This window comes from Astatotilapia calliptera, chromosome 7 (genome assembly GCF_900246225.1).
Source record: "Astatotilapia calliptera chromosome 7, fAstCal1.2, whole genome shotgun sequence".
Taxonomy (NCBI): domain Eukaryota; kingdom Metazoa; phylum Chordata; class Actinopteri; order Cichliformes; family Cichlidae; genus Astatotilapia; species Astatotilapia calliptera.
This window is the reverse complement of record NC_039308.1, coordinates 12,101,844-12,127,494: the sequence shown is the minus strand read 5'-3', so window position 1 is coordinate 12,127,494 and position 25,651 is coordinate 12,101,844. Positions and strand designations below refer to the sequence as shown.

Here is a 25,651-nt window from a genome sequence, read left to right as displayed (position 1 = left end):
AACATAAAATTGCTAAGACTAGCTAAATCATCAAAAGTCGCAGAGAATCTGCAGAAATCTCTGTGTGCAAGGGACAAGTCAGTACTGGACTGCTGCGATCTTTGGCCTTCAGGCAGCACTACATTAAAAACCTGATTCTGATATAGAAATTAAATCCAGAAATCATTGTCTGTTAACATAATTTGCAGTGCCGTCTACAAACGCAGGTTAAAGCTCTATCATCCATATGTGAACATGAGCTAGAAGGGCTATTGTCTTCTCTGGGCCAAAGATAATTTAAAATGGACTGTTTATATTCATTTTACTCAGTGTCCCAATCCTAGTCAAGTTAGCATTAATAGCTGTAACTTTTTTTCTATCAGAGAGAAGCTTATTAAGCTACCAGATTCAGAGTCTGAAACTAGCCAGTCTAACAGATATAAAATGTGTTGGCTCCAAATAACTTTTTATATGGAGTCCTTATGGACCCCATTAATTTTTTTTTATCTGTGCTCAATTTGCAGTGATTGCTTCATTGCTTGATTGGAAATGCCTTGGAGCTTCACAGAAGGACTGCTGGTGTTCAGTAGGTTTTGACTTAAGGTTTTCATTATGTCATTTTTTTTTTTTACTATTATTTAAAGGCCTTTAAGGGCTACAGTGCCAGTAGTACTGTCTGTTGATGGTTAGTTCTAAAGCATTTCAGTATTATGCAAAGAACTGCAGGCTTACTGCTAATACTTTACATGAGAACATCAATTTTACATTTTACACGTACATTTACTTCCATAAAAATGTGAATGCAGCACTTAAACTTAGAGAACTGAGAGCACTGACAGCTTTATGAAAATTACTTTCATTTTTGGTACACACAAGGATAAAGCCATAAAGTGCAAACTGTCCACATCAGAAAGAATCCACTCGTGCTGGCAGAACATTTGCAAAGACAAAAAGACAAAGCTATTAGCGAAGAACTCTGAAGGGTGTTAGCTTAGTGATTTTGTGTTAGTGTGGTAGCCTAAAGTTTACATTAGTAACTGTAATTATGTGTCAGTGCATCAGTTCACTCATATTGCGGATTAAAAAAAGAATGTCTACAGTAGATGAGCATTATCTGAAAGTCATGCCCTTAAGAAACAGGAAAAAAAATCTAACAAAGACATCACATCTTTGTTGATTTATTTCTAACAGCACCTGAGAGATACATCTGGCCGTTCAGCTGACCCATCTACTGTTTGCCAAAGCGTCACTGGAAATAGTGGCTCTCAATAAGCTATTGTTGAGGAAGTGAAACATTGTGAAAATGCTAAGGTATGCTAAATTACACAAGAACTGGTCTGAAAATCTGTGAAAGTGGGCCCTATGGAGTATTGAATCCAAATTTACATTTCTTCGGTTCAAATCGATATTTACAGAGGAAGCCAGGAGAGACGTACAAATGTCTACAGCAAGGTTCAGGCTGTGTTGAAGAATAAAGGTGGTATTCCCCAAATACTCCTTGAACTGTACAAACTCTGTTTGTGCCTTACATACTGTATTTCCATTTATTTGCACATTTCAGTAAATCGCTGCAACTATCATGTAGTGGTGAATATTGTATATGTGTAGAAATGCTCTTAACTTGCACACATGCACAAGCAAGATTACTACTTGTTTGTGTGATGTTAGGGAATTAGAATCACTCTAAATTCGGCAGGCTTGCAGACATAGCACTTTCCGAGCACTCAAAGCCCTTTTTTTTTCCCTCAAAGCACCTTTTACTAACACGTGTCATTCATCTATTCACACACAGCTTTAATCAATGCCTATCAATGCCTGAGGCAGAGCTGCCCATCATCTGCCATCTATAGTATGTCACGCCTTGATTACTCTATATAAGAAAATACATTGATCTTGAGATAAGCTGTTCTAAGAGCGAAGCCTACTCCAAAAAAAAAAAAAAAAAAAAAAAAAAAGGGAGGAGAGTTTATGACTGAAACTAAAGAAACTAAAATAATTAAGCTTCCGAGGAGGAAGCCAGAGAAGGCGTAGCTTTCCAAAGTGTTTCCTCAGGAGAGTCGACAGTTACAAAAAAAAAAAAAAAAAGGAGCTCAGGCTACAATAACTAAGACAGTCAATGTTGTGTCCCATGAGACACAGACAACAAAAGAGGGAAAAATTTTGACATTCAAGTTGATTTGGAAAAAAGGAAGGAGGAAAAGAGGAAAGCGGGTGGAGGAACACCTGATCTGCCAGCTTGAGATGAGAAACCCACTGCAATTATTGAAATAACATCCACAGATGAGTTATTGGACATTTATGTTGATTAAAAAGAGGGTAAAATATCAGCTGACCAGGGTTTGAGAGCAGCAGTGACACAAAACCTGATGACTACAGACGGATTTCGTTGTCATTGATCCTTACAGTTGTCCTGTGGGTTTCCTAGGTTCTTTTTTTACTCTGTCACAATCTCCAATGTTATTCGTAATCGTTCCTCCTCCCTTTCTCTCTCTCTCCCACCACATGTGCACAGCATAGCAGTTTTGAGTGTTTCTGAGATCTTTCCAGGCAGACAGTGTTCCAGAGATTTATCACAGTGTGACAGTAAACCCACAGAGAGCCAGCCCCTGAAATAAAACGACAAGCCGGATTCAGAAAACCCACAATACTCCTTCAGTGAGGAATATTCCACCTCTTCTGAGTTTTCTTGCTATTAAAGCACACATCATGTTGTGTTTTTAATATTAGACTCGCAGTAAGGTTGTGGGCAAAGACGCTGTGCTTTTATGCCAAACAGGGATCCAGTTGTATCGGTCAGGTGGAAATCAAAGCAAATACTTTAAAGTGAGCAACCAAAAAGTTATTTCAGCTGCATCTCAGAAAATACACACTCACTACACAAAATGATTTACAGTCAGGAAAACAAAGACAGCATCAACTGCCAACCCAAATAACATTTTATTGAAAGATAAAATGTTATTTTCCTTGTTATTAAATCAGCCTTTTCAAATATATATATATATATATATAATCATTATTCAATAAAAAAACAAAACAATGATTTTTGTGTTTTATTTACCACAAAACAATTCTGGTGGAGGCTGCAGAGTACTGATAAGAAGCAAAAAGAGCTATTCAGCAGTCATTCGATCACAATCAGCCACAGTCAAAGACCGGATTGTTCTTCACTGGAGAATGGTGCGGTTTAGGCTCTTTTGTTTACGCAGTCAGTATCTCACTAGCAGAGTTGTTATAGATAAAAACTGGCTCACATGCTGAGCAAACTCTTACTAAGCTAAGAGATAAAATGTCATTTTAACAGGAACTTGATAAAATGTCAGGGTTAAACACCCACAAAGGACGGTGCTATAGCACAGTGTTTTATTTTATGTTATTATTGCAAATCAGCATCAGCATTAGCGTGAAACAAACATTTCTTTTTCTGGTAATTTACCTGATTTGCCTTCATCGAGCAGAAGTCGTCTCATATTTATGTATGACTACAAATATTAGAATTGCAATGAAAAGCTCTGAATGTAAAATCAAATTGAAAGGTAAAAGCTCATTCTTGACTACAACATGAAGTAATGGTAATGTTTAGAGTCAGTCTTTCTAGATTTAAACATCACTGGGTCTCAAACTCTTTCTACAGTTCAATAAAACTTGAGTTTTATTTTTATAGCTCTTGCCATAATTCCATTAAACGTACATCCAAAAAGTCTTGAAACACAAGCCAGAAGCTTTCCGCAACAATTAAAGAAATGTACAGTTTAGCCAGATTAGCTATGAGGCACAGTGAAAACATTCTGAGTTTGTGCCCCCTTCGAGGTCAACTACTTGTGCAGCCAAAAAAACCCTCAAGTCCTCCTTCTACATTTACACTCACTTGAAATCCTCCCTGACAACTTATTAGTTCATATCTGCTGCTTTACCATGGACCTCAAAGCTTGCCAAACTGCAACCTTTAAAGGGGACATATTAAAAACATTTCTATCTCCTTGTTTTGATTCTTTGATGCTACTAGAGTAACTCCTCATGATTCACAGTACATAATCCTTATTTATCTAATAGGCGTAGGCGCAGTCTCATCATTTCATCCTTAATGGCAAATGGACTGGTTTTCTATAGCACTTTTCTACTCTACTTGAGCACTCACTTTACATAACACACACTTTACATAACATGTCTCATTAACATGAATGCATCAGGAGCTACTCAGAGTTGTACCCTCAGGTGCAAATGCTACAGCTAAGCTACCGGTATTACATCCAGTCATGAATGCACAGATTGCTGAGTATTTTCAGCGTGGCTTCAAAAATGATGAAATCCTTGTGTTATTAGCCGAATCACATGGCGTTACTATCAGCAAACATACTAGCAAAAGCGCCCATTTGATGCGATCCGGTTTTGAGTGCGCACTACTCTGCGCCATATGCTTCCGGGTAACAAGAAAGTGACCTCATTCACGTAGATTACTGATTGGCAGAGTAGGGCTGTTCGATATAACGATATATATCGGATGACGATATAAAAACGTCTATCGTTTCATTTTACGCTATCGTTTGTTTCGTGGTGACGCAAAATAAACTGTTTACGGCAACATTTTTTCATCGTTTTGATGGTCACTGTAGTGGCTATATTCATTTCTAAGTTCTCTCTTTGTCTTACATTTAATATAACCACACTACAGACGGACAAGCGCCTGTTTTTATGCGTTGTCATTAGCAACAATGACAGTAAAACCATCGTGTGTCCGCTTGTTTATTTTCTACATAAACCTTTCACAATAAAGCTCAAGATCCTGTTGAGACTTTACAGAATACTCTGCATACTCTTTCACATGATTCAGAGTATTTACAGATGAGAAGCAAAAAAGAGCCGTCAAGTGCTAAAAAATAAACCTTAGACTCAAACGTTAGAACAGGCTTTTCCCCGCAGCACGCCGTGTAATAAATACTCACAACTCATGTCTAAAAATGTATAGTTTCATGCATCGGTTAAAACACTCGACTCCAGGTACACGACGCTCAGCTGGAAACACTTCACGCAAGTCGAGCTGCCAGAGATTCACAGAATTTACAGAAAATGCAAAAATTTTGTGATTTATATTGTTATCGGACGATAGATATCTCATATCGGGATATGAGATTTTGGTCATATCGCACAGCCCTATGGCAGAGCTAACTCGAAATTTCAAGTAACTCAAAATTTCAAGTTATGTTTCTCCAAATTTCGACTTAATAATCAGAAAGTGAGGACAGTGAGCTATTATGGAGCGACTGTGAAGTAGAGGAGTGGATCGCTGAATAAGGTTTGAGGGACACTTAGGAGCTCAGGGGTCAGTTGGTAAAGTAATTGTGTGTGTGTGTGTGTGTGTGTGTGTGTGTGTGTGTGTGTGTGTGTGTGTGTGTGTGTGTGTGTGTGTGTGTATTACTTATTGTGTGGGGACACAAATTTGTTTACACACTCACATTGAGAGGTCTCGCCAACTTTATGGGGACAAATTGCAAGGCAAATCATTAAATTTTAGGGTGAAGGCTTGAGTGAGGGTTAGGGTAAGGTTAGGTTTAGGATAAGGTCAGGGTTACGGTTAGGTTCAGGCAGGGACTTGTGATGGGTAGGGTCAGGATAAGTCTCCAGGAAATGAATGTTAGTTAATGTAATGTCCCCAAAAGTGATGGAAACACAACGCGCGCGCGTGTGTGTGTGTGTGTACGGGGTTAGGGTCAACTGTTGGATGTATTTTGGTGTTTTATTGTTCTGTGAAATGTTTATATTGTTTATTTGTTGTTTATTTATTTTTTCATCCTTGTTGTACTAATAAAACTTATTATAGAATAACTTTGTGTTTGACTACCCTTGTCGCACAGTGTTGCCTTGAAGCAACAAACCAATATCTGTTTGGGGGGGGCAGGGTTTCAAATTTTATGATTGATATATTATTAGGGACCCCAAAGTCAAAGGAGCTTGCAAAGAAAAGCGTCTGGACTTCTTTAAGTTACTTGAAGACGTTTCATCTCTCATCCGAGAAGCTTCTTCAGTGGGAGTAACCCCCCACAGAGGGACAAAAGGACCCCCTGATGATCCTCTAATCGTCTGAGCCAAGGTGTGAAACTGGGTGTGGGTCCTTTTGTCCCTCTGTGGGGGGTTACTCCCACTAGGTTTATATCTGGGACTCTCCACCATTTGACCTTAGAACTGAAGAAGCTTCTCGGATGAGAGGTGAAACGTCTTCAAGTAACTTAAAGAAGTCCAGACGCTTTTCTTTGCAAGCTCCTTTGACTACGATGACCTGGATGACTGAGAACCTTCACAGACATAGGGACCCCAAAGCTCCCCCAAAATAGGGAGAAATATTTTTTTCCCCAAAAATTAAAAAGTCATGCAGTAGAGGGCTAAATAATTCTTTTTTTTATTCCCCTCCCTTTAAGGCACATATTTGAAATTTAATGCCGGCCAAATATGGGCTTTTGCATATTTTAATCAGGCTTGTGTATCACTTTACGTTCTCAATAAATTTCAGCCCGCCCAGTTGTACTGTGGTCTGCACAGAAACATGCATTCTGAGTAAATGCAAAACTAAACAGACACGGACTTCTACAGTAACTGCATGCTGACAAGCTAGCTAATTACAGAAGAAATAGTAAAGTGAATGCTGTAAGGCTGATCAATTCTACCAAGCTGGGAAACTGATTAGCCTAAGGCTTTACTGCATGTAAATGCAAACCTGTTAACCATTTGTTACGAGAAAATTCCTACTTTAAAAAAACAGAGGCTTCAGAATGTCACTGAATTACAAAACGGTGTGCAACTACAGCATGCTTGCGGCTAACAACTTGGTTTTGCTAATTAATCTTTAAGTCAGTGGTCTACAGAATATCAACAAATAAAAAAAAAACAACTATTTTCATAATCACATAAGACAAAAAAGTAATAACTTCTAATTAACTAGATAATAAACCTAGTGCTTAACGTTTTTCCTCAAAAATTACTTACTCAAAAAACTATTAAGAGAACAGTTGTTTGATTATGTAGTTAACTGAAAAACACAATAGACACAATAAGTCCAATAATTACAAGGCATGCTGCTCCAGCATGCCTTGTAACCAGCTCTAACCACCGCTCCGGTGGTTAGAGCTGTCACCTCACAGCAAGAAGGCTTTTTTACCCTGCATTGTTGATTCCTCATAGCTTCCTCATAGTTACATCAATATTTCCTCAAACTAGCCACATGAAATTTCCTGGACTGAAAACAACTTTTAAGCTCTATTTTTTATGTTTAAATAAACTCATAAGCCAAAGCCACAATCTTAGTTTTTGTCATGTGCAAAGAAAAAAACAAACAAACAAACAGCTGATTGTAAGGCAGTCAAGTTGGAGGCACTGGTTGATTTTTCATGCATGACCCTCACTGATGCGGTTAGGTAAATATAAAGATATTTAATATTTAATACATCCAGTGCCAGGAGCAACAACAGTTTGTTGTAACAACTGCATATCCTTCAATAATGAGAATCAAAAATACATTTGTAAAACACAAGAAGTGTTTGAAGATGTGGTTTTGGCTCCCTTACCTTACACTCTCCATTGATGCAAATGTCCAGCGAGTCAGCCTGACATTGGGTGCCATCTATGACAGCAGGAGACCGCTCAGTGTAGAAGTTATAGCCTTCTGCCAAGCAGTTCAGCGCACAGGGCTTCACACCACCTGGGTTACACAGCATGTACGAAAACCGAGCAGGTCATTACATCATTACCTAAAGTTCAGTTTCACACAGGGAACAGACAGCGTGACATGGCCCCTGACAGAACCCTAACAACACAGAGACCAGCAAATACCGATGCTATTCCAGGACTTGCAGCCAGCTCTGGGATCTTCTCTTAACTTGTTGACAGTAATAATCATGAGGGGGGGAAATTCAGCGGTGCTCAGATCTAAAAAAACCCAAAACTTGACGTCACTGTAACATTGACAACAACAGAGACAGCGCTGCTTGCCAAAAACAATTACACTGACATCCACGTGTAGGTTATCTCCTGTTTTTACATGACGCCTCAGCCCACGGAGCGCTATAAGAGAGGAGGTGATGGATTTGACAAAACAGACTTAAGCTCTCACATCTCTGAGAGAAAACAAAAGCTGTGTTTACATGCTTCAAACTTTATCACTTTTCTCTGAGATATTTGTGGTCTTAGTTAAGTGAATATTTTCCTTGATCTGCAGACTTCAAGGAGAGACACTCCTGCCAGTACCTATGACAATACAACAGTCCTTCCACTGGTATTGGCTCAATAAAAAACTGTTGATCCAGAGAGGGGAAAAAAGCCCGAGATGGGTCCAGAAAACAGACTAGCCTGCAAACTGTCATTTGAGACACAAAAGGGATGATAGGGAGGCTTTACAGCTCAGCTCTTAGAGAGTTTTGACAGAACAACAGCTTCAACTCTTAGCAAGTTCAAACTGAGAGTAAGTAATTATTAATTATTTAATAAGAATTGAGTGGGAGTGAATTTAACTCTGATCAAACTTCATCCAGACACTATTGCCTATATAGTAATTAATCGTTCATGTTATACAGTAATACTTTGAAACCATGAATGTATTATACAAACAACTGATCACAACTAGTCCTGAACTCACCCCCAGTGTAAGGCTTCCAGTTGTAGTACTTCCCACGGAAAGGGGAGTTGTCAAAATCAGCGCACTGCTTCTCTCGGAAATCACGAGATCCTGCAGGGCAGGCCTGCAAACAACAGTGAAACTGAATGTGAATACAAAGGACCAAGCTTATCGAATGTCTTATCCCAGTTCACATTAGACTGGTGCCAATGACCTTTGGAATTAAGGTCAGTAAGAGTGATCTCCAGCAGTTTGTCAATATAATAACTGTGTGATCTGCCACGTAATCGGTTCATGTCAATATTTTATCATTTAACCAGCACCATCTGCACTGCATTGAAATTCGTCTGGGGAGTGACTACACAGGTTAGTACCAACAAGCCCACAGGTCTGGTACTCTCCACCTCAACAAATTCAAATTCCTAAACCGAACCTCTGATAACAGCTAACACTTTAGCCCTCCAATCTCCTTTGACTTCTGATAAGCCAAATTGCTAAAATCAAGCTTTAAAACAGGACTTGATAAACCAATCACATCAAGAGGGGTACATTCATCTTTTACAGAGTCTATATGTAGGTTTGAGTGCTGCTGCCTTTTGAGTAAATTAATTATCTGCTCATTTTATTTTCTAAAATCCCTACTTTATTAACAATGTCACATTAAATTTTTTTACAGACTAAAGAAGATGTGTTTCTTGGCATTTCTGTCTGAGAACATTGTGTTCTGTGTTCAGATGAATTGTTTATGTGTGGATTTATGATGGATAATGAAACATTTCTTTGGCTAGCTAATTAGAAACATAAACCGAGCCAGAGGAGGTGAAACAGCCCAGTATAGAATTCAGGCTGAGGCAGACTGAGTTCTGGCTCTGATTCTGGGATGGCACTCCACTGTGTGGATAATGCGCCAATAAGAGGAGGTAAAAAGTGGAAAGAAACACTTTGCTGGTGTGAAAAGGTCCTTAGGAACCGCAAAACACTCTCCCTCGGTACAAATAAAGGCTCTCGGGTCAAAGCTGTATTTCACATGCTCAAAGTGTTCCATGCTGGAGTGGGCCATAGGGAGGATAGGCCACTTTCATTACCATTCAAGTGTTTTGCCAATTTAGCCGCTTTAAACTTGCACATCAAACATGCAGATCCAGTCAGAGGAGACAGAATAATATTATTGCAAGTGTGTGTTGAAATGAAAACACAGTACCAAATGAGATTTACATGTGCTAACGTCTGTTGGAACAAAAGAAAAGCTCACTTTAATAATGTTGGGTTTTCATCAATGTTTAACTTGTTGATTATCAACTGATTTATAATAATAATAGAACAGAAGGCACAAAAAGGGAGAAAAGTCCTATCATTTAAGCAACTCGAGTCCAGTTGCTTAAATGCTTGACACTTTCTCTTCATTATCTTGACTTTAAAAATTAAAGTTCTTAAAAAGGTATCATCTGTGCCTCTTGAGGAGCTTAATATAAAAAAAAATGTGGTATTTGTAGTGGGCTTCATAAACAAATCAAATTAAATGTCAGTGCTCTACCAGTGCTTGACCAAAAATGAGAAATAAAGATTGAATTCAGAGGCTAATGCACATTAAAACTTAAAGTGAAAAAGACAACAAAAGAAGTCAGATAAGAAGACAAAATATAAATAATAAAAGGTAACAGAATTAGCACAAAAATAAAATTGTGAAATATTATGCAAAATAAATGGATTCCTATAGAATGTTAAAACAAAGTTATTATTATTAATCTCAGAGGTTTCTTCCTGTTAAAAGAGTCTTTTTTCTTCCCACTGTTGCCAAGTGCTAAGCAACCTCCTACAATCACTTGCCAACTGGTAAATTGGTAACTTCTGGTTATCATCGGGGTCACTGACAAGTCTTTAGGCGTGGATGATTGGGATTAGCAATCTATTTTACAGCAGCTGCCTCCAGCAGCTATCGCAACCAGTCAAGGAAATACTAATTTAACTGTCCTTAGAGATAACACGTTAAGTTAGATGCTAGTGGGATGGCTCTATGATTGGCATGCTCTTGGTAGTCCACCAGTTTGGTGGAATATTGCAATAATTACTGTGATAAAACCTTTATACTGAAGGTATGCATGGTAATCACAGGATGATTTCTAGTGATTTGGGGGACCATCTGATATCACCAGCACCACCAGTTTTAATTTAGGTAATGAAATATCTCAACATGTATGGCATAAGCACAGATTAGGATTAAGACATATGTTTTTTAACTATGCTAAAGAGAAAAGATCCTAATGACTCTGGCAGTCATCAGACCTTTTTCCAAGGACTGCTACTACCAGTTTAACTGTTTTGAATAAATAGGCTGTCTGCCATGAAACTTGGCCCACCCATTTATATACTTTTGAGGATAATTTGTGAGTATTTGTCATTGTATCTACATTTGGCATGCTCTCTCACACACACATGCTTCTTTGGACAAGGTGTGGTTAGTGTGATGAAATAGTGGTTAGGGACATTGCTTGTTTTCCAAAGAAAACACTCAGTGCTTGCTCAGAACTGTTATTTTTAAGACTTGTGGTTAAATGTCTACTAAGGCCCTAACTATTTCAATTTTCACCTAGTGAAAAAGGCCACCTAGAAATAGTTGAACAGAGATCTTAACTTGCAGCCATGTCAAATATTTGGATAAAACATTGCTCCAGACCTCAAAAAAAAAAAAAAAAAAGCTTGCTTCTTATGAAATACACCCTGAACTGTCATCATCGTTTGACTCAAGTGAAATGTCACAAACAATAAATGAACTATAAAATGACAGAGGGCGCGAATAAACCCAAAGTCACCAGGGGAATATTGAATCTCTGTCTGTTCATTTTTATCATTGTCTGTCCTACGTTCCAGGAGAAAATATGTCAGAAAGCTTAAAGGCAACGTGATGCTGTGTGCTAGTGTGCAGCCTGTAAAGCCCTTTTCTAAGATAACATGTTCTGGAGGAGAGCTGTGGAAGAGCAAAGAGGTGATCCAACATTTTTTTTAAGTTGCTCGCATGCTACTTGGCAGAAAATGAAAGAGGGAGGCAAAGAAATGAAGAAACTCACGTTAGTGTTACAGGATCTGTATCGTTTCCTCTCTCCGAGACAGTACTTGCCTCCTCCAGATGGGCTGAGAGACACAACAGAAATAAATGAGGGATGGGGAAAAGAGACTCTTTACATCAAATCACATAAAGCGCCGTAAATTATATTCACAAATTCCTCTCAGAGATTATCTTTAGGGCAAACAGTACATAAGAGATTTTTTTTTCTGACGAAACAGGCGCAAAAAAAGTCTCTGTGTGTCAGCATTTGCTGCTTTGTTGAGCATCTGTGCCAAGGATTCATTCAGGAAATCCAACCTGTTCTAAGAGCTCTTAAATGTGACATGACATTTCAAGTCTAATGACTCTTAACTCACGCTTTTCCTTCTTCTACTCTTCACTACACATCTACCACATCTCTGAAGGTTTTCTTTTCCTTTCCCTATCATCTCTCTGCTTTTTCTCACCTTCAGAAGCCTCCCTTCCCTTCACTTTATTGCAAAAAAAACCTGTGAGACAGGCCATGTACGTAATGAATGTGTTAGAGGCTGTGTCTGGCTGTGTTTTTTCTGCCTCCCTCCTCTTTGCACTGATGGCTGAGCAGCAGTGATCACCTTACACAGGTGTTCCACATTATGCCTGTGCCTTCACCTCCTCCCCTTTTTCTTCCTTCCCTCTGGTTCACCCTGGCTCTTTTTCTTGCCTTCCCATGACGTGTTTGACGTAATACCTAGTTTCCAAAACAAAGGAATGCGACAATGGAAGAAGGATAAAGATCCCAGATGTCTGCTTGCCCGCCAAAGATGCACTGGTCAATGATTTGTCTAGTGAGGACACATGGGAGGTTTTAAAGTAAACCTACGCATCACCATAATCTTCGAAGAAGAGTAAGCTATGTCTTAACTTAACGCACATGTCACATTAACCGAGACTGCGTGAAACTGCACAAGAACAAGGACTAAGAACCTTTACAGTCAGTTGTAATGGCTGCAAAGTATTATCTGAAACAGCTAATATTGGTCTTTGTGGTAATTTCAGGTTACTGACAGTTGCGTTGGTGTATTCCTTTCTTTCCCCATTTCAAATAACATTTGTCACTGTTGTTCAAATTTAGAAAATGGTAAAGAAGAAATCCAGACTTTCAGCTGAGCCTTGGAAAGCCAGTTACTATGGCTCATATTGCACACTTCTCTACTTAGACTCGCTGTTTTGAGTGCATAAGTGTGTTTCACAGTGACAGTGAAATACACTTATGCACAGTGCACTACGAGTACCCAGATGGTGAACTCATAACAAACAAGAAGTGTGTGGAACAATGTTCACGTCATGCCATCAACGATCATCATCTTCGGTATGCAGCAGAATGGAAGGACCACCAAACAATTTTCAACCTATGGTGTCCACGCTAGTCATGGACAGTATGCCAAAAGGACTCTGGGTTTTTTTTGTTTTGTTTTTTACAGTATGAACTGAAATAAGTGACTAAGACTCATAAACTCAGCAGCCAAATATTTACAAAGGTCCTGGCAGAGGGCCATTTTCCCATAAACTTCCACAGGCCCAGGAGTCTTTTTTTTGGGAGCCCTGTGGTGGCCTTAAAAAAGAAGGCTTATGGCACTTTTGTGATGGCTTCACTTTTTAGAGCCAGAAGCCAAATCTGTATTTTTATACCTACCTTTTATACCTTACTAAGTAAAATTATTTCTTCAAAAGTACTTCATTCATTGATTCAATAGAAGTCTTGACCTACCTAGAACTCTCCTACTGAGTTTGAGACCATTTTTAAAATTTTGGTCGTTATCAGAAAGCGAGATCATCCAAGCTAACGACTTACTGCCAGTAAATGGGTGTGGGGTTACACAAGTTATTGGTCACATCCAAATGGTGACAGTAAAAACATTCATAATGAGGCTAAAAATGGGAATTCCAAAGCCAAAAACATGGTTGAAACCCCAACGTCATCTCCATGGTCAAAACTGATCACAGTACAGCAAAAATGGAACAATAGATCAATCAATCAATATTTTATTTATATAGCACATTTGAAAAGGACAGTGTCCATCAATGTGCTTCACACAAGGTAGCAAAGCAGATTACAACAAAAGCAACAAAAACAGTTAAAAACAATTAAAACCAGTTATAGTTACAGTTACACAGCACAACTGCAGACCAGGTGGAAGACCGAACTAATTTGCTTCAAACGCTAGATGGAACAGCTGAGTTTTTAAGCGGGATTTAAACGATTGAATGGAATCTGACATGCGGACATCGATAGGAAGATATTCCAGAGTTTGGGGTGCGGCCATTGCAAAAGCTCGGTCCCCTCTGGTCTTTCGTCGCGGCCTTTGTTGCACTAAGAGCAGTTGGTTAGAGGATCTGAGCGCTCTCTTGGCGGCTATACGCGTCGAGAAGGTCTGTTAGGAAACTGGGCGCCAGGTTATTTAAAATTTTAAAAGTACACAAAAGGATTTTAAAAATGAGAGAGAGAATTGGAGGCCCATGTACAGAGAATTGCAATAGTCTAGTCTCGAAGTAATGAAGGCATGGATAAGCTTTTCAAGGTCTTTATGTGGAATATAGGGCTTTGCCTTGGAGATTTGATGTAAAAACTCATTTTCACAACTGAGGCAACTTGTTGGTCTAACTTGAGTGAGCTGTCCAGGACCACTCCAAGATTTCTAACGGTATAAGAGAGATGGCTGGCATAGGACCCCAGTGTATTAGTTAGCTGGTCCAGGGGAATGGGACTGTCAAAAACAATAATTTCTGTTTTAATTTCATTTAGAGTTAGAGAGTTTTGTAATAGCCAATCTTTTACTTCCCGCAGACAATTGAACAAAGGCACTAATGAGGACTGGACATCCTGATTCAGGGGGAAGTAGATTTGGATGTCGTCAGCATAGTAGTGAAACGAGATATTATGCTTTTTGAAAATGAGTCCCAAAGGCAGCATGTATAAAGAAAATAACGTAGGATAGATGAACGGATATTATTTCCACACAGAACAAAGGCTGTGTCGGTCAACAATATTTTGAAGTTATTTATGGTTTTGTACATATAAATTCTATTGTTTATAGGAATGGTGAATTTAATGTATTATAAAATTACAATTACCACATTAGGTTTGAAGCTGCTTAGCTCAGTAGGGTAATTGGGGGACTTCAAAGCAGAAGGTTGCTTTGTTTATCCATACCTACTGTAAAATTTATCTTACTAGAAATTCTAACCAGGCATCCAGGCAATGTTGAACACATTACTTGAACCAATGTCACAGTAATGCCCGAGACATCGGTTCAACTTTCATTTTAGAGCCTCGACTCGACGGCAAGAAAAAAAAACAACAACTAATGGTTTTCTGGGCAGTAGAGATGTTTACACGTCCAGCAAATATGCAGCAATATTCTTAAATATGTTTAATAATGACAAATGTGACTCAGATATTCACCCCTTACATTTGGCTGTCGAGCTGCTAAATCATTATTTGTTCTAAGCAGGTGGAGGATTTTAAAATGAACATTAAAATCACTGTACCACATGTCAGAATATTTACACTTGTCATAAATTAAAAGCGTCATTACCTGTAGCAGTCAACATATTTTTACTTTAGGTCTAACAGTTTACTTTTTCCACTAAAGAAGCATTTAGCCTTGTGAATATTTCAGACATGACTGCTGTATAATTACTGTAGCTTGACTCGCACTACGACACACATCCGCACAGCCACGCATACCCATGCACATCTACACACAAACACACACTTGTAGGCAAGGACCTGGATGTGTGTGTTCAGCTTGCTGTGGCTTACTTTGCCTACTTACGCTGGGCTGTCACAGTGCCTCATGGAGGAGGATACACCGCCCCCACAGGTCCTGCTGCACTCCCCCCAAATGGACCATGGCCCCCAGCCTCCATCCACACTCTGAGGCCAGGTACCAAACGCAACACATTCCCCCTGGTAGCACCACTGGGTGGGGAGAAGCAGAAGTATGCACAGAGTGGAAAACTTTGGTTATTACATATCTTAATAATTTCTTCAGACACATTGACCAGCTTCAAGTTAAAGAGGCCCATTCTCACTATAACATACAGCTTATTTCGTCCAATAATTAATTCTCGTGTGTCTCGTGACTCTTCTATATTTATTTAATGTTTCCATTATGGGAAGTTATTTCCAAGACAGGTGAGGCAGAGAAAGAGCTGAACTACGTTTCAGGAGTAATCATGTTAATCTGTTCAGAGTTGTGGGGGAAGAGGGGATCAGAGACTTTCCTTTGTCCCTCCAACTGTGTCAGTAGGTTAATAACCCTCTATAGAACGGTACAGTCAAGGTGAGGGCTAGGCTGAGCTGCTGCGTTCTTTATCTCTACCTCTCATTTAATTTCTGAGATGCTGTCTAAACAAGATTAGCAGTGTGGAGAAAGAGAAATGTGGAGGACCAACTGATACGGGCACAGAACCTCAGCGTTAACTGTAAGTTTATTGGTCAATTTGAACACACAGAAGAAACGCAAAGCTCCCTTCTATTGGTTAATTCCTGGCTGTCTCCCCTCCCGCTTTCCCTTCCCCCAGTCTCTACCTCTATCTCTGTCTGGTCCTGTTGGAAGGGCCTCTCTCCATTACACGCTGGGTGAGAAATGGCTGACATTCATATTCCTTTGAAGCCGTCCCCAGCAGGGGCAGACAGAGTATGCCACTGGCTCTCCTAAAGCTGCTCCAAAAGCTGTTCTAAAGCCCCCCAGGCTCTACCTGGGGCCCCCTGTGTTGTACAGGACTCTGTCCGTGGGCCCTGGTCCTCAAAGGCTCCACTGAGCTAATGGTAATTATGGGTGACAGCTCGTGACACTCTCCTATTCTTCCCTTTTACCCCTCGGACCATCCGGTGACAATGGTTGCCTTAATCCGTGTTAAAACAGTCTCCCCTAACCTGGCTGGCATCAGCACTCGGCTGATGACCTAAAGCCTGGCCTGCTTACGTCTGTGAGTTTGTGCATGTGTGTGTGGGTGTGTGGTTGCACCAAATGCATGAGTGCACACTAGTGAGGTACCACTAGCTACACACAGAGAAGAGAATAAAAGTGCTTGTTTCACATCACAGGTCACCAGGTATTAAATATAGCCGCAGTGCTGAAAGGGCAGGTTCACCCAAATTCTAATTTAAAACATATAAACTTCTAGATGTAGCTTGGTCCATCTGGCAGCCTATTTTCACTTGGAAGAAATGTGTATTCCCTGACGGTTGCTGGCTGTCGTTGGGTGAAATCGGTAACTGCAGGCCACTGAACCAAAAACCTCCTTGTGACTGCTTTGGTCATGAGCAGATTGCCGCGGTCACCCATCGTTAACTGACTCATATACAAACACTTGCTAACTAAGTGCAGAGCGTTAGTGAAACTTGAAAAGGTGCAATGCAAAGTGCATAAAATAAAAGTTGTGTTACCTCTGAAACCAGCACATTTCAAAAGGCACAACTGTGAAGGTAAACAGTGTCAGTTTCCAATTTGTATCACACTCCTGACATTTTCACAAACACTTAGAGGCTTAGGTGAGTGTGTGCAGACAAGTTGGCAACTTCCATGCAAACTACGGCTGACAACAGTAACCTGCTGGCGACCAAAGCAATCGCAAACAGGTTTTCAGTCAGACATCATGTACTTCATTGTGACCAATTTCACCCACCTACAGCAAACAGTTGCCACAACTCACTAAGCAGGCAAGCAACTCATAAGTATTTTAACTGTCAATCTCTGGTGACAGGCAACTTGTCTCCAAAGAATTACAGTCAAAATTGGATTTCCCACAATCACTCTCAGACATAGTGGCAAAGGTTTGCAAGTAACTGCAATCTATTTTATAAACACAGTCAATGTTGTAACCAATCTGAATCAGTCTGTGCTGATGAGCGCAATTCATCTGCGATGTGGCTCTTTCTAATAGAGTCCTTGACTTGACTGGTTACCAGCTGGTTGTATTCTGGTTATATTCCAATATAAAAGGGACAGCTCAGATTGAGCAATATGGAGACAAAGTTGAGATCATTTGGACATGTGCAGAGGATGGATAGTGGATATACTGGACAAAAATGTGGAATATGGAGCTGCCAGGCACGAGGAAAAGAGGAAGACCTCAGAGGACACTCATGGATGTAGTGAAGTGAAGGAGGACATGCAGAAGTTTAGTATGCTAGAGGAGGATTCCAGAGATAGAAGCAGATTGTCCACTGTGGTGATCCCAAAAAAGGAGTATGTGAAAACCAAAAGAAGATAAGAGTCAAGTTGCCTAGTGCAGGCCATTTGTATTTAAATAACTATCCCACAGTAACTATCACTATTTCAGGAGGGATTTCTGAATTTCTGAACTTTCATATCAATGAGCTTCTGGCTATACTGAAAATGCAAGTAGTTAATGTGAATTTCTCTTTAGTTTCAAATTTCTGTGCATGTAGATGGCAAAAGATTTGCAAGAGACCGTAACACATTTATGGCTTCCTTCACTCTTTCTGAAATGGAGGAATTTTAGACCACTCTTCTTTGCAGAATTGTTTTAATTCGGCTACACTGAAGGGTTTTCAAGCATAAATGACCTGCTACAGGTTAAACCAAAGCATCTCAATTTAATTTGAGACCAGACTTTGGTTAGGCCATTGTAAAACCTGTAGTTCTCTTGTTCTGGATTCATCTTTGACCTACTAGATGAGGATTTTTGGAGTATTATGCTTTGTCCATTTGTGGATAATGCTTCTCATCATGGTTCACTGGACTCCCAAAGCCTTAGAAATGGCTTTGCAATCCATCCCAGAGTGATAGATGTTAATGATTTTCTCTCTTTATTCAGACAGGTTCAATTTAGGTGATTTCTTGATTCATTGGGTTTGGCAGTAATCACAACTAGGTGTGTCTAGTGAAACTGAGCTCAGATTTCCACAAAATGTGGTGAATCGCAGTTAATTAATGATTGAACAAGTTTGGGCAATTACTTTTTCACACAGGGTTGGAGGGTTTTTTTTTTTATCTCTTTTTCTTTCCTGTTAATAAATGAGATCATTTAAAAATAGCATTTTTGTATTTATTTGAGTCATCATCTTCTAATATTAAAAATTGTGTATCTGGAAAAAAACTTTAACCTTTAAATGTCTGAGAAACACTAGATGACTTACCCCTTTTTCAATGTTGCCTGTCTGGCACAGGGTCCCCTCTGCAGCAGGAATACTGTTAGTTACACAACGGTTGCTTTTGCTAAGGCACCAGAGCTCTCTACACACTTCCTAGGAAAGAAGGCAAAAGCAAGTTGGTCAGAATAAATCAATTCAGCAAGCTGGGGGTGGATTTGTTAAATAAGGCTAAAAATGATTTATCAGTGGCCTTTTACTGGTTTTCCCTTTTAGTATTTTTTGTGCAGTCTGACAGCTGTGAGAACAACAAAAAAAGAATGGCATGGAAATGTGTCTATAAATCCATACAATTCCAGATCAAATCAGAGGATCAGAGATGATGAGACCACATCAAGACTGCTATCTTCAAGAGCCCATATGCTTTGGATCATAGTGTATTTTGAGCAACATGCTAAGGGTCACTGCGTGTTTTTAATGCTCTCTTATGAGAAATGAAGAGTCAGCTAGATCAACACCATGACTAACGTTTGCTCATGTTCATCTCAGGACCACATGGGACCGTGACATCAGTTCAAGAAATCCAACTTTGGCTTCTTAGGGGAAATAAAGAGTGAGCAATAGGCCTCCCAAGTCTTAGATAAAGATGGCTTGTAGCCTAACAAATATCCTTAGTATTACTGATTTGTCTGCGTAAACATCATCACTCTTCAGTACAGAACGGAGAAACCATTTAGATTATTGAAAGAGAAGAAATACACTGTTAAGTTGCCCCCAAATAAATAACTGGATAAAGTGAGCACATGATGTGCTGCACAACCAAGACTGGATTTCCTGTTTAAGTAAACTGGGAAGTCTTAACTTCAAAGGTTTTTATAACACAACTGAGTAGAGCAGAAGAGCAAGCTCATGAAAAAGAATAACGAGCCAACACGTAGATTCTGAGCCCAAAGGTCAGTAAATATCCCACAGCTCTTCAGCTCCTTGAGCCTATCCAGATTCAATAATGCAGCTAACTGCCAGTCTCTGGTTGCACCGACTCCCCTATGCCAGCTGGTTTTAATATGCCACCCCTACTGCTCCAGTCACTATCTCAGCCATGGTAAAAGGTCACTGACCGGGCCTCAACAAACATGGATGCGGGGCTGATAGATTTATGTCAAACGAGAACAAGCGGTCAGAGACACTCAGTAAGAGCCCCACTAATATCAAAAGATTGTTTGTTTTTCATATGTTTCATAAATTTTATGACAACCCTTGGTTCAAGGATTTTTATAATCTATAAATTAAGCCTAACCCCCTGAAGGCATTGTGGTCCTTAACCCTGGGAGGCATATAGACATATATATATATATATATTGTGAACTGTTGAAGTACAGTGATTTTGTATATACAACTCCCTTCTTAGATTGTCTGAAGTGACTTCATCTTGTCCATGTTTCCAGATTTGTAAATAGGATAGAATTAAAGTGGTTGTATACAGTAATATAATGATATACCATTCAAACAATTCAAAACAAACATCAACCTCCAAAATAATCACAAGTTTTAATCTTACCTCTCCAAAACTGTGTGAGAAAAACCAGACAAGTTTAAGCATCATAAAGAATTTTTTTAAAATTAGGAATACCTAATAAGCTGTTTGTTCATATATACTGTATACATGATCCGCATGCAGTGTATGGAAGCAGTGCATTTTTCTGGCTGCTTCTTACTAAGTCAGTGTCACAACTTTTGTCAGTGATAGCTGCCCTGTGCTGTTCTTGTGTTTTGCTGCCGCTCTTCCCAGCTCTGACTCATATATGCACATGCAAAGAAAGATCCCAAAACTGAGGCAATTCCTGAAAATGGAAATATCAGTTTCTTTTGATATTGTTGAGCCTCTGTGAATCATGACACAAGAATTGCCTGAGGACAGATACGGAGTAATAGCATTTTCAAAGCTTTTTCCAAACATGGGACAAAAAAAGCAAACCAAAAACTTGAGGAAAATAGTAAAAGCTAGCATTTTACAGGCATGCTAGACTACCTGGAGACAGCAACATTTTGAGCATGGTCACATGCTAACAACAACAATGTACATACAATAGCTTAGCTTTGCGTAGCAAAAAAATCTTGAGATAACAAAAGACCTTGAAATTTGTCTCTTGGTACAAATATCAATGAATATCTGAGGTTTTTTTAAGATATTTCAAACTGGACCATGGTGGTTTCCCCAGACAACTATCAGTGCCATCCTTACAGCCGTGTAGCTAAAATGATTTAAAATAGTTTGGGACTGTTGGTTTTTGATATTGCTGGTCATAGAAAATGCTATGCCTTTTAAACCTAAGCAAGTTTGTTGAAGCAGGCGCCAGGTCACAAGAAGGAAGCCAAACATATCGCTTGGGTAAAATCCCAAATAGTATGTCGTGGAAACGTTTGGTACATTCTGGGTAAGAATTGGCTTAAGAAACCAGATTCTTCCATTTATTAAAGCTTTGATCTTTTTCTGTGGTTACATCCATCCTCTCACTGAGGGCATCGATTTCAAAGTATGAAATAAATCTGATCGTCAGACGAAAAACTCCAATCGAGCTCTGATAAATCAGCGCCGGAATTCCACCCTTTCATAAATGGGTGTCTTTCTTGGCAATCTAAAACCACAATTATGAGCTTAGGAGCCAAAATAACTGAGCGTTGATTTGGGCCTTGTTGTAATCTTCTGTCAGATATTTCTTTCAATGAAAAGAAATAACTCTGTGATCTCAACTAATCTGTCCTCTCTTCCATCATGTGCCCAATTTTCTATGTGATGCAGAGCAATATTACATTACTGTCCATTAGATATCAGAGGAATCTTTCAGCTGCTCATTTAAATGTGTGGTTGGTTCTTGTCTTTCACTGCCTGTGTCGCCTTGATATTAATAAAAGTATTGTCTTCCTCTTCACCCCCATCCATCCATCTTCATCCGCTTTATCCGAGGCCGGGTCGCGGGGGCAGCAGCCTAACCAAAGAGGCCCAGACCTCCCTCTCCCCAGCCACCTCCTCCAGCTTATCCGGGGGAATACCCCAGGCCAGCTGAGAGATATAATCTCTCCAGCGTGTCCTGGGTCTGCCCCAGGGCCTCCTCCCGGTGGGACATGCCTGGAACACCTCACCCAGGAGGCGCCCAGGGGGCATCCTTGTCAGATGCCCGAACCACCTCAGCTGGCTCCTTTCGATGTGGAGCAGCAGCTGCTCTACTCTGAGCCCCTCCCGGATGGCCGAACTTCTCACCCTATCTCTAAGGGAGAGGCCAGCCACCCTTCGGAGGAAGCTCATTTCTGCCGCTTGTATCCGCGATCTCGTTCTTTCGGTCACTACCCACAGCTCATGGCCATAGGTGAGGGTAGGGACGTAGATCGACCGGTAAATTGAGAGCTTCGCTTTTACACTCAGCTCCCTCTTCACCACGACGGACCAGTGCAGCGTCCGCATTACTGCAGCTGCAGCCCCAATCCGTCTGTCGATCTCCGGCTCCCTTCTCCCATCACTCGCGAACAAGACCCCGAGATACTTGAACTCCTCCACTTGGGGCAGGAACTCATCCCCGACCCGGAGTGGGCACTCCACCCTTTTCCAGCTGAGAACCATGGCCTCAGATTTGGAGGTGCTGATCCTCATTCCTGCTGCTTCACACTCGGCTGCGAACCGTTCCAGTGTGAGCAGGAGGCCATCACCCGATGAAGCCAACAGAACCACATCATCCGCAAAAATCAGAGATGAGATTCTGAGGCCACCAAAGCGAAAGCCCTCCGCCACTTGGCTGCGCCTAGAAATCCTGTCCATAACCTCTTCACCCCCTTTTAATCTAAATGAGGAAATAATGAAAAAACGAGTTTTTCTCTTACTTTTTTTTTTTTAACTTAACACTTAAGGTTAACCACACTCAAAGGCATGGTAAGACACAATATGGTTAGTAAACTGGGATGATGAAGTACATTTGTACATTTTCACACACTCATTTAACCCTCTGCAGGAGTTTCCTCAGGACCTTGGACTAAATCAGTCTGTTTTTACCACAGGGAGCAGGGTTTAAATGAAGTTCTGTGTTCCATTCTATTTATCTATTTTCCAGTTTCAGTGCCCAGGTTGGAAAGCTGTAAACCACAATCAGAGGCAGCAGTACTGAAAACCCACCCGTGCTAACTGTTGTTGCAGTTGTCTGTCATTTGCTTTACATAGCGCAATCTTTGCTGCAAACTCTTCTGCATTACAACCACCTAATGCACTGGAGTCCGGAGTATGTCAGTGGACTCATTTGGTCCAATGAAAATGACCAACCATCTCAAACAACTTTTTTATTTCCTTGTGAAAGTGTAATTTGGTTACTTGGTAGTTTCAGTGTCCAGATAAATTAGATAGTTATTAAAAATAAGAGAGTGTGTAGGGATATATTGCATGTTTTTTTATATTGCAGTTAAAAGAAATCAAAATGTCAAGAAAACCAATAAGTGCTAAAGAGATTGGCATTTCTGCATTTACTTTTCAGACAGCTCAGCCCTTTCCAGATGGGGATATAATATGGGGGCTATAAGGTCAGATAACAAATGTGCAGTACAATTCTACAGACCTGATGGAAAGTTATTGACATCACAGGTCCATTTTGACAAATCGCCAACATGGAAAGACATGTTACAGTAGATACTAGCACTTCCTGTTCGCACTGTAGCCACATAAAAGTTTTTAACAATGATAATTACACAACATTAAATTCTGAAGGACTTTTTTCTTAGTTATCTTTAATTACTTGTTCTACAAATTTTATAACTTTCTCGTTCTACAAAATCTTTAACTTTAAGTGATCCCTTAAGAGTCTAAAATCTGAAGATGCTCAGGTTTGCTATGACAGAGCAGTCATGTACTGTTAGTTACACAACATTTGCTTTTGCTAAGGCACATCCTAGGAAAGAAGGTAAAAGCAAGTTGGTCAGAATAAATTAATTCAGCAGGCTGAGGGTGGATTTGTTAAATAGAGGCAAAAATGATTTATCAGTTGCTCTTTGCTGCTTTTTCTTTGAGTGTTTTTCTTGGTGTTGTCTAACAGCTGTGAGAACAAGAGAAAAGAAGGCAAATGACATGAAAATGTGTCTATAAATCTACACAATTCCAGATCAAATCAGAGGATCAGAGCTGACGAGACAACAATGAGACTGCAAGCTTTAAGACCCCATATGCTTTGCATCATAGTGTGAAGATGCTCAGGTTTACTATGACAGAGCAATTTTAATGATTCCAATGATTATATTCATTCTTAATGGACACTGAAGATCACACCAATATATGCATAATATTTCTATGTACAATACTAAGCAAAACGTCTTGAGTCACCCATCTTTATTTCTTCTGTTTCTTTTTTCCTCTTTCTTTGTTTCCCTTCTTTATTTCTTCTATTTTCCTTCCAGGGAGCCGACTGGCTTGTAATATTTTTTAAAAAGGTCTTGAGCAATAATTCTTCAGTTGTCTTCCAGTGTCCTTTTTTTTTCTTCATTTAGACATTGGTTGCTTTTTCACTCATTTTTTAATCATTCAAGCATAAACAGCCTCCTGATTCAAGGGATGAACAGTTGCTATGTCTACACATAACAGAAAACTTAGGAGAGAGATACAGCAGTCTGCTGCTGTGTTAAAACCCGATGGAGGCTCTGTCATGGTCTGGGTGTACATTTCAGGGAATTATGTTTATTATTTCTTGTCAACATTGTTAGAATTCTAAATACAGAAAAAGGTGGTTATAGCAAATATCGACTTTCTAGCTCATTAGAATTCTACAAACTGTGTTTTTACCTTATATTACATTTCTATGTACGTTTGCACATTTAATAAATTACTGTGCCTGTTTCTAATTACTGCAAATATTCAAGGGGTTGTTTATATCCTTATTCCACTTTGAAAGTAAAGTCTAGCAATGTTTGGGTATTGTACCTACTGTGATATATATTTCACTGTGAACTCTGCGTTCCAAAACTTGCGTTTGGGAACTAGAAATTTTTATTTTAACTGCCCTAGACATAATATAGGAGAGAGATCCCATTTTCTCAGTGTAAAGAGGAAGAATCAGGAGGAGAGTAGTCTGAAAGATGCTGGTTTCTTACCCCATACTTGCACTGGCGTGAAGAGGTTCCATACTGGAAGCGACACTGCTCATCTGCATCATACACCTGCCCCGGGGCCACTGTTGGGTACAGGAAGTCTCGTTTCAGAGGTTCATTGTCCAGACACGTCCCCCGACCTGAGCTGTCAAAAAAACAAACCTACAATAGGATTGTTTCTTACACAAAGAAACCTTTCTACACTTGCATAATAGCCGAGTTAGAGATGCCAAGACCAGAACAATTAGAGTCAATCCCCTCTGAGACCTTTGCTAGTTTTCTGTGACTCCTTTAATTTTAGTACCAAACTACTGTTATAGGACGCTTTGACAAAGATCTGAAAAGTCATGTAATTAATGCTGATATTAGACATCAACGCCTCTTCATCAAATGAAGTGTTGAAGCACAAGCAGACATTTTACCCAAGGCAATAGGGTGCAGGCTGTCAGCCTAGAATGGCCAGCCCTCCCTGATTATATGGCTACGTGCTCCACTATTGTGTGTATGACTCCTTAGACTGAGCCCACCGACTGCCAATTAAATGACAGTTGAGGAAAATAAAGAAAGAAATCTGGAGTTAGATTTGGATCTTATGTCCAGACCTAGGATTGTTTAGTCTGTTTTGTCAAATAAAAATATGTACAACATGTACACCACCAAAAGCAGACACACACACGTACACACACACTGCAATTTTGTATTCTAGGAGTTAAAACAATGAAAATACTTTTACCAGCACAGACACTTGCTGCCATGAGGTTATAAAAGATTTTTTTTTTATGAAAGACTACATCCACTGGTCTTCCCTGAG

At 39.8% G+C, this 25,651-nt stretch overlaps 1 protein-coding gene across 4 annotated transcripts in view; it reads right to left on the bottom strand.

Annotated features, from left to right (window-relative positions):
- The window catches only part of adamts6 (ADAM metallopeptidase with thrombospondin type 1 motif, 6), a 78,209-nt gene that overhangs the window by 25,874 nt on the left and 26,684 nt on the right, over nucleotides 1–25,651 (bottom strand). For 3 of the 4 annotated variants that reach the window (XM_026173124.1, XM_026173121.1, XM_026173125.1), the window contains 6 exons: nucleotides 24,844–24,985; nucleotides 18,775–18,882; nucleotides 15,440–15,585; nucleotides 11,644–11,707; nucleotides 8,600–8,702; nucleotides 7,533–7,666 (listed from right to left, as the gene is read on the bottom strand). In XM_026173124.1, the coding sequence (XP_026028909.1) occupies nucleotides 7,533–7,666; nucleotides 8,600–8,702; nucleotides 11,644–11,707; nucleotides 15,440–15,585; nucleotides 18,775–18,882; nucleotides 24,844–24,985 (697 nt within the window). The remainder of the gene's footprint in view (nucleotides 1–7,532; nucleotides 7,667–8,599; nucleotides 8,703–11,643; nucleotides 11,708–15,439; nucleotides 15,586–18,774; nucleotides 18,883–24,843; nucleotides 24,986–25,651) is intronic. The other variant, XM_026173126.1, reaches the window with a different exon arrangement.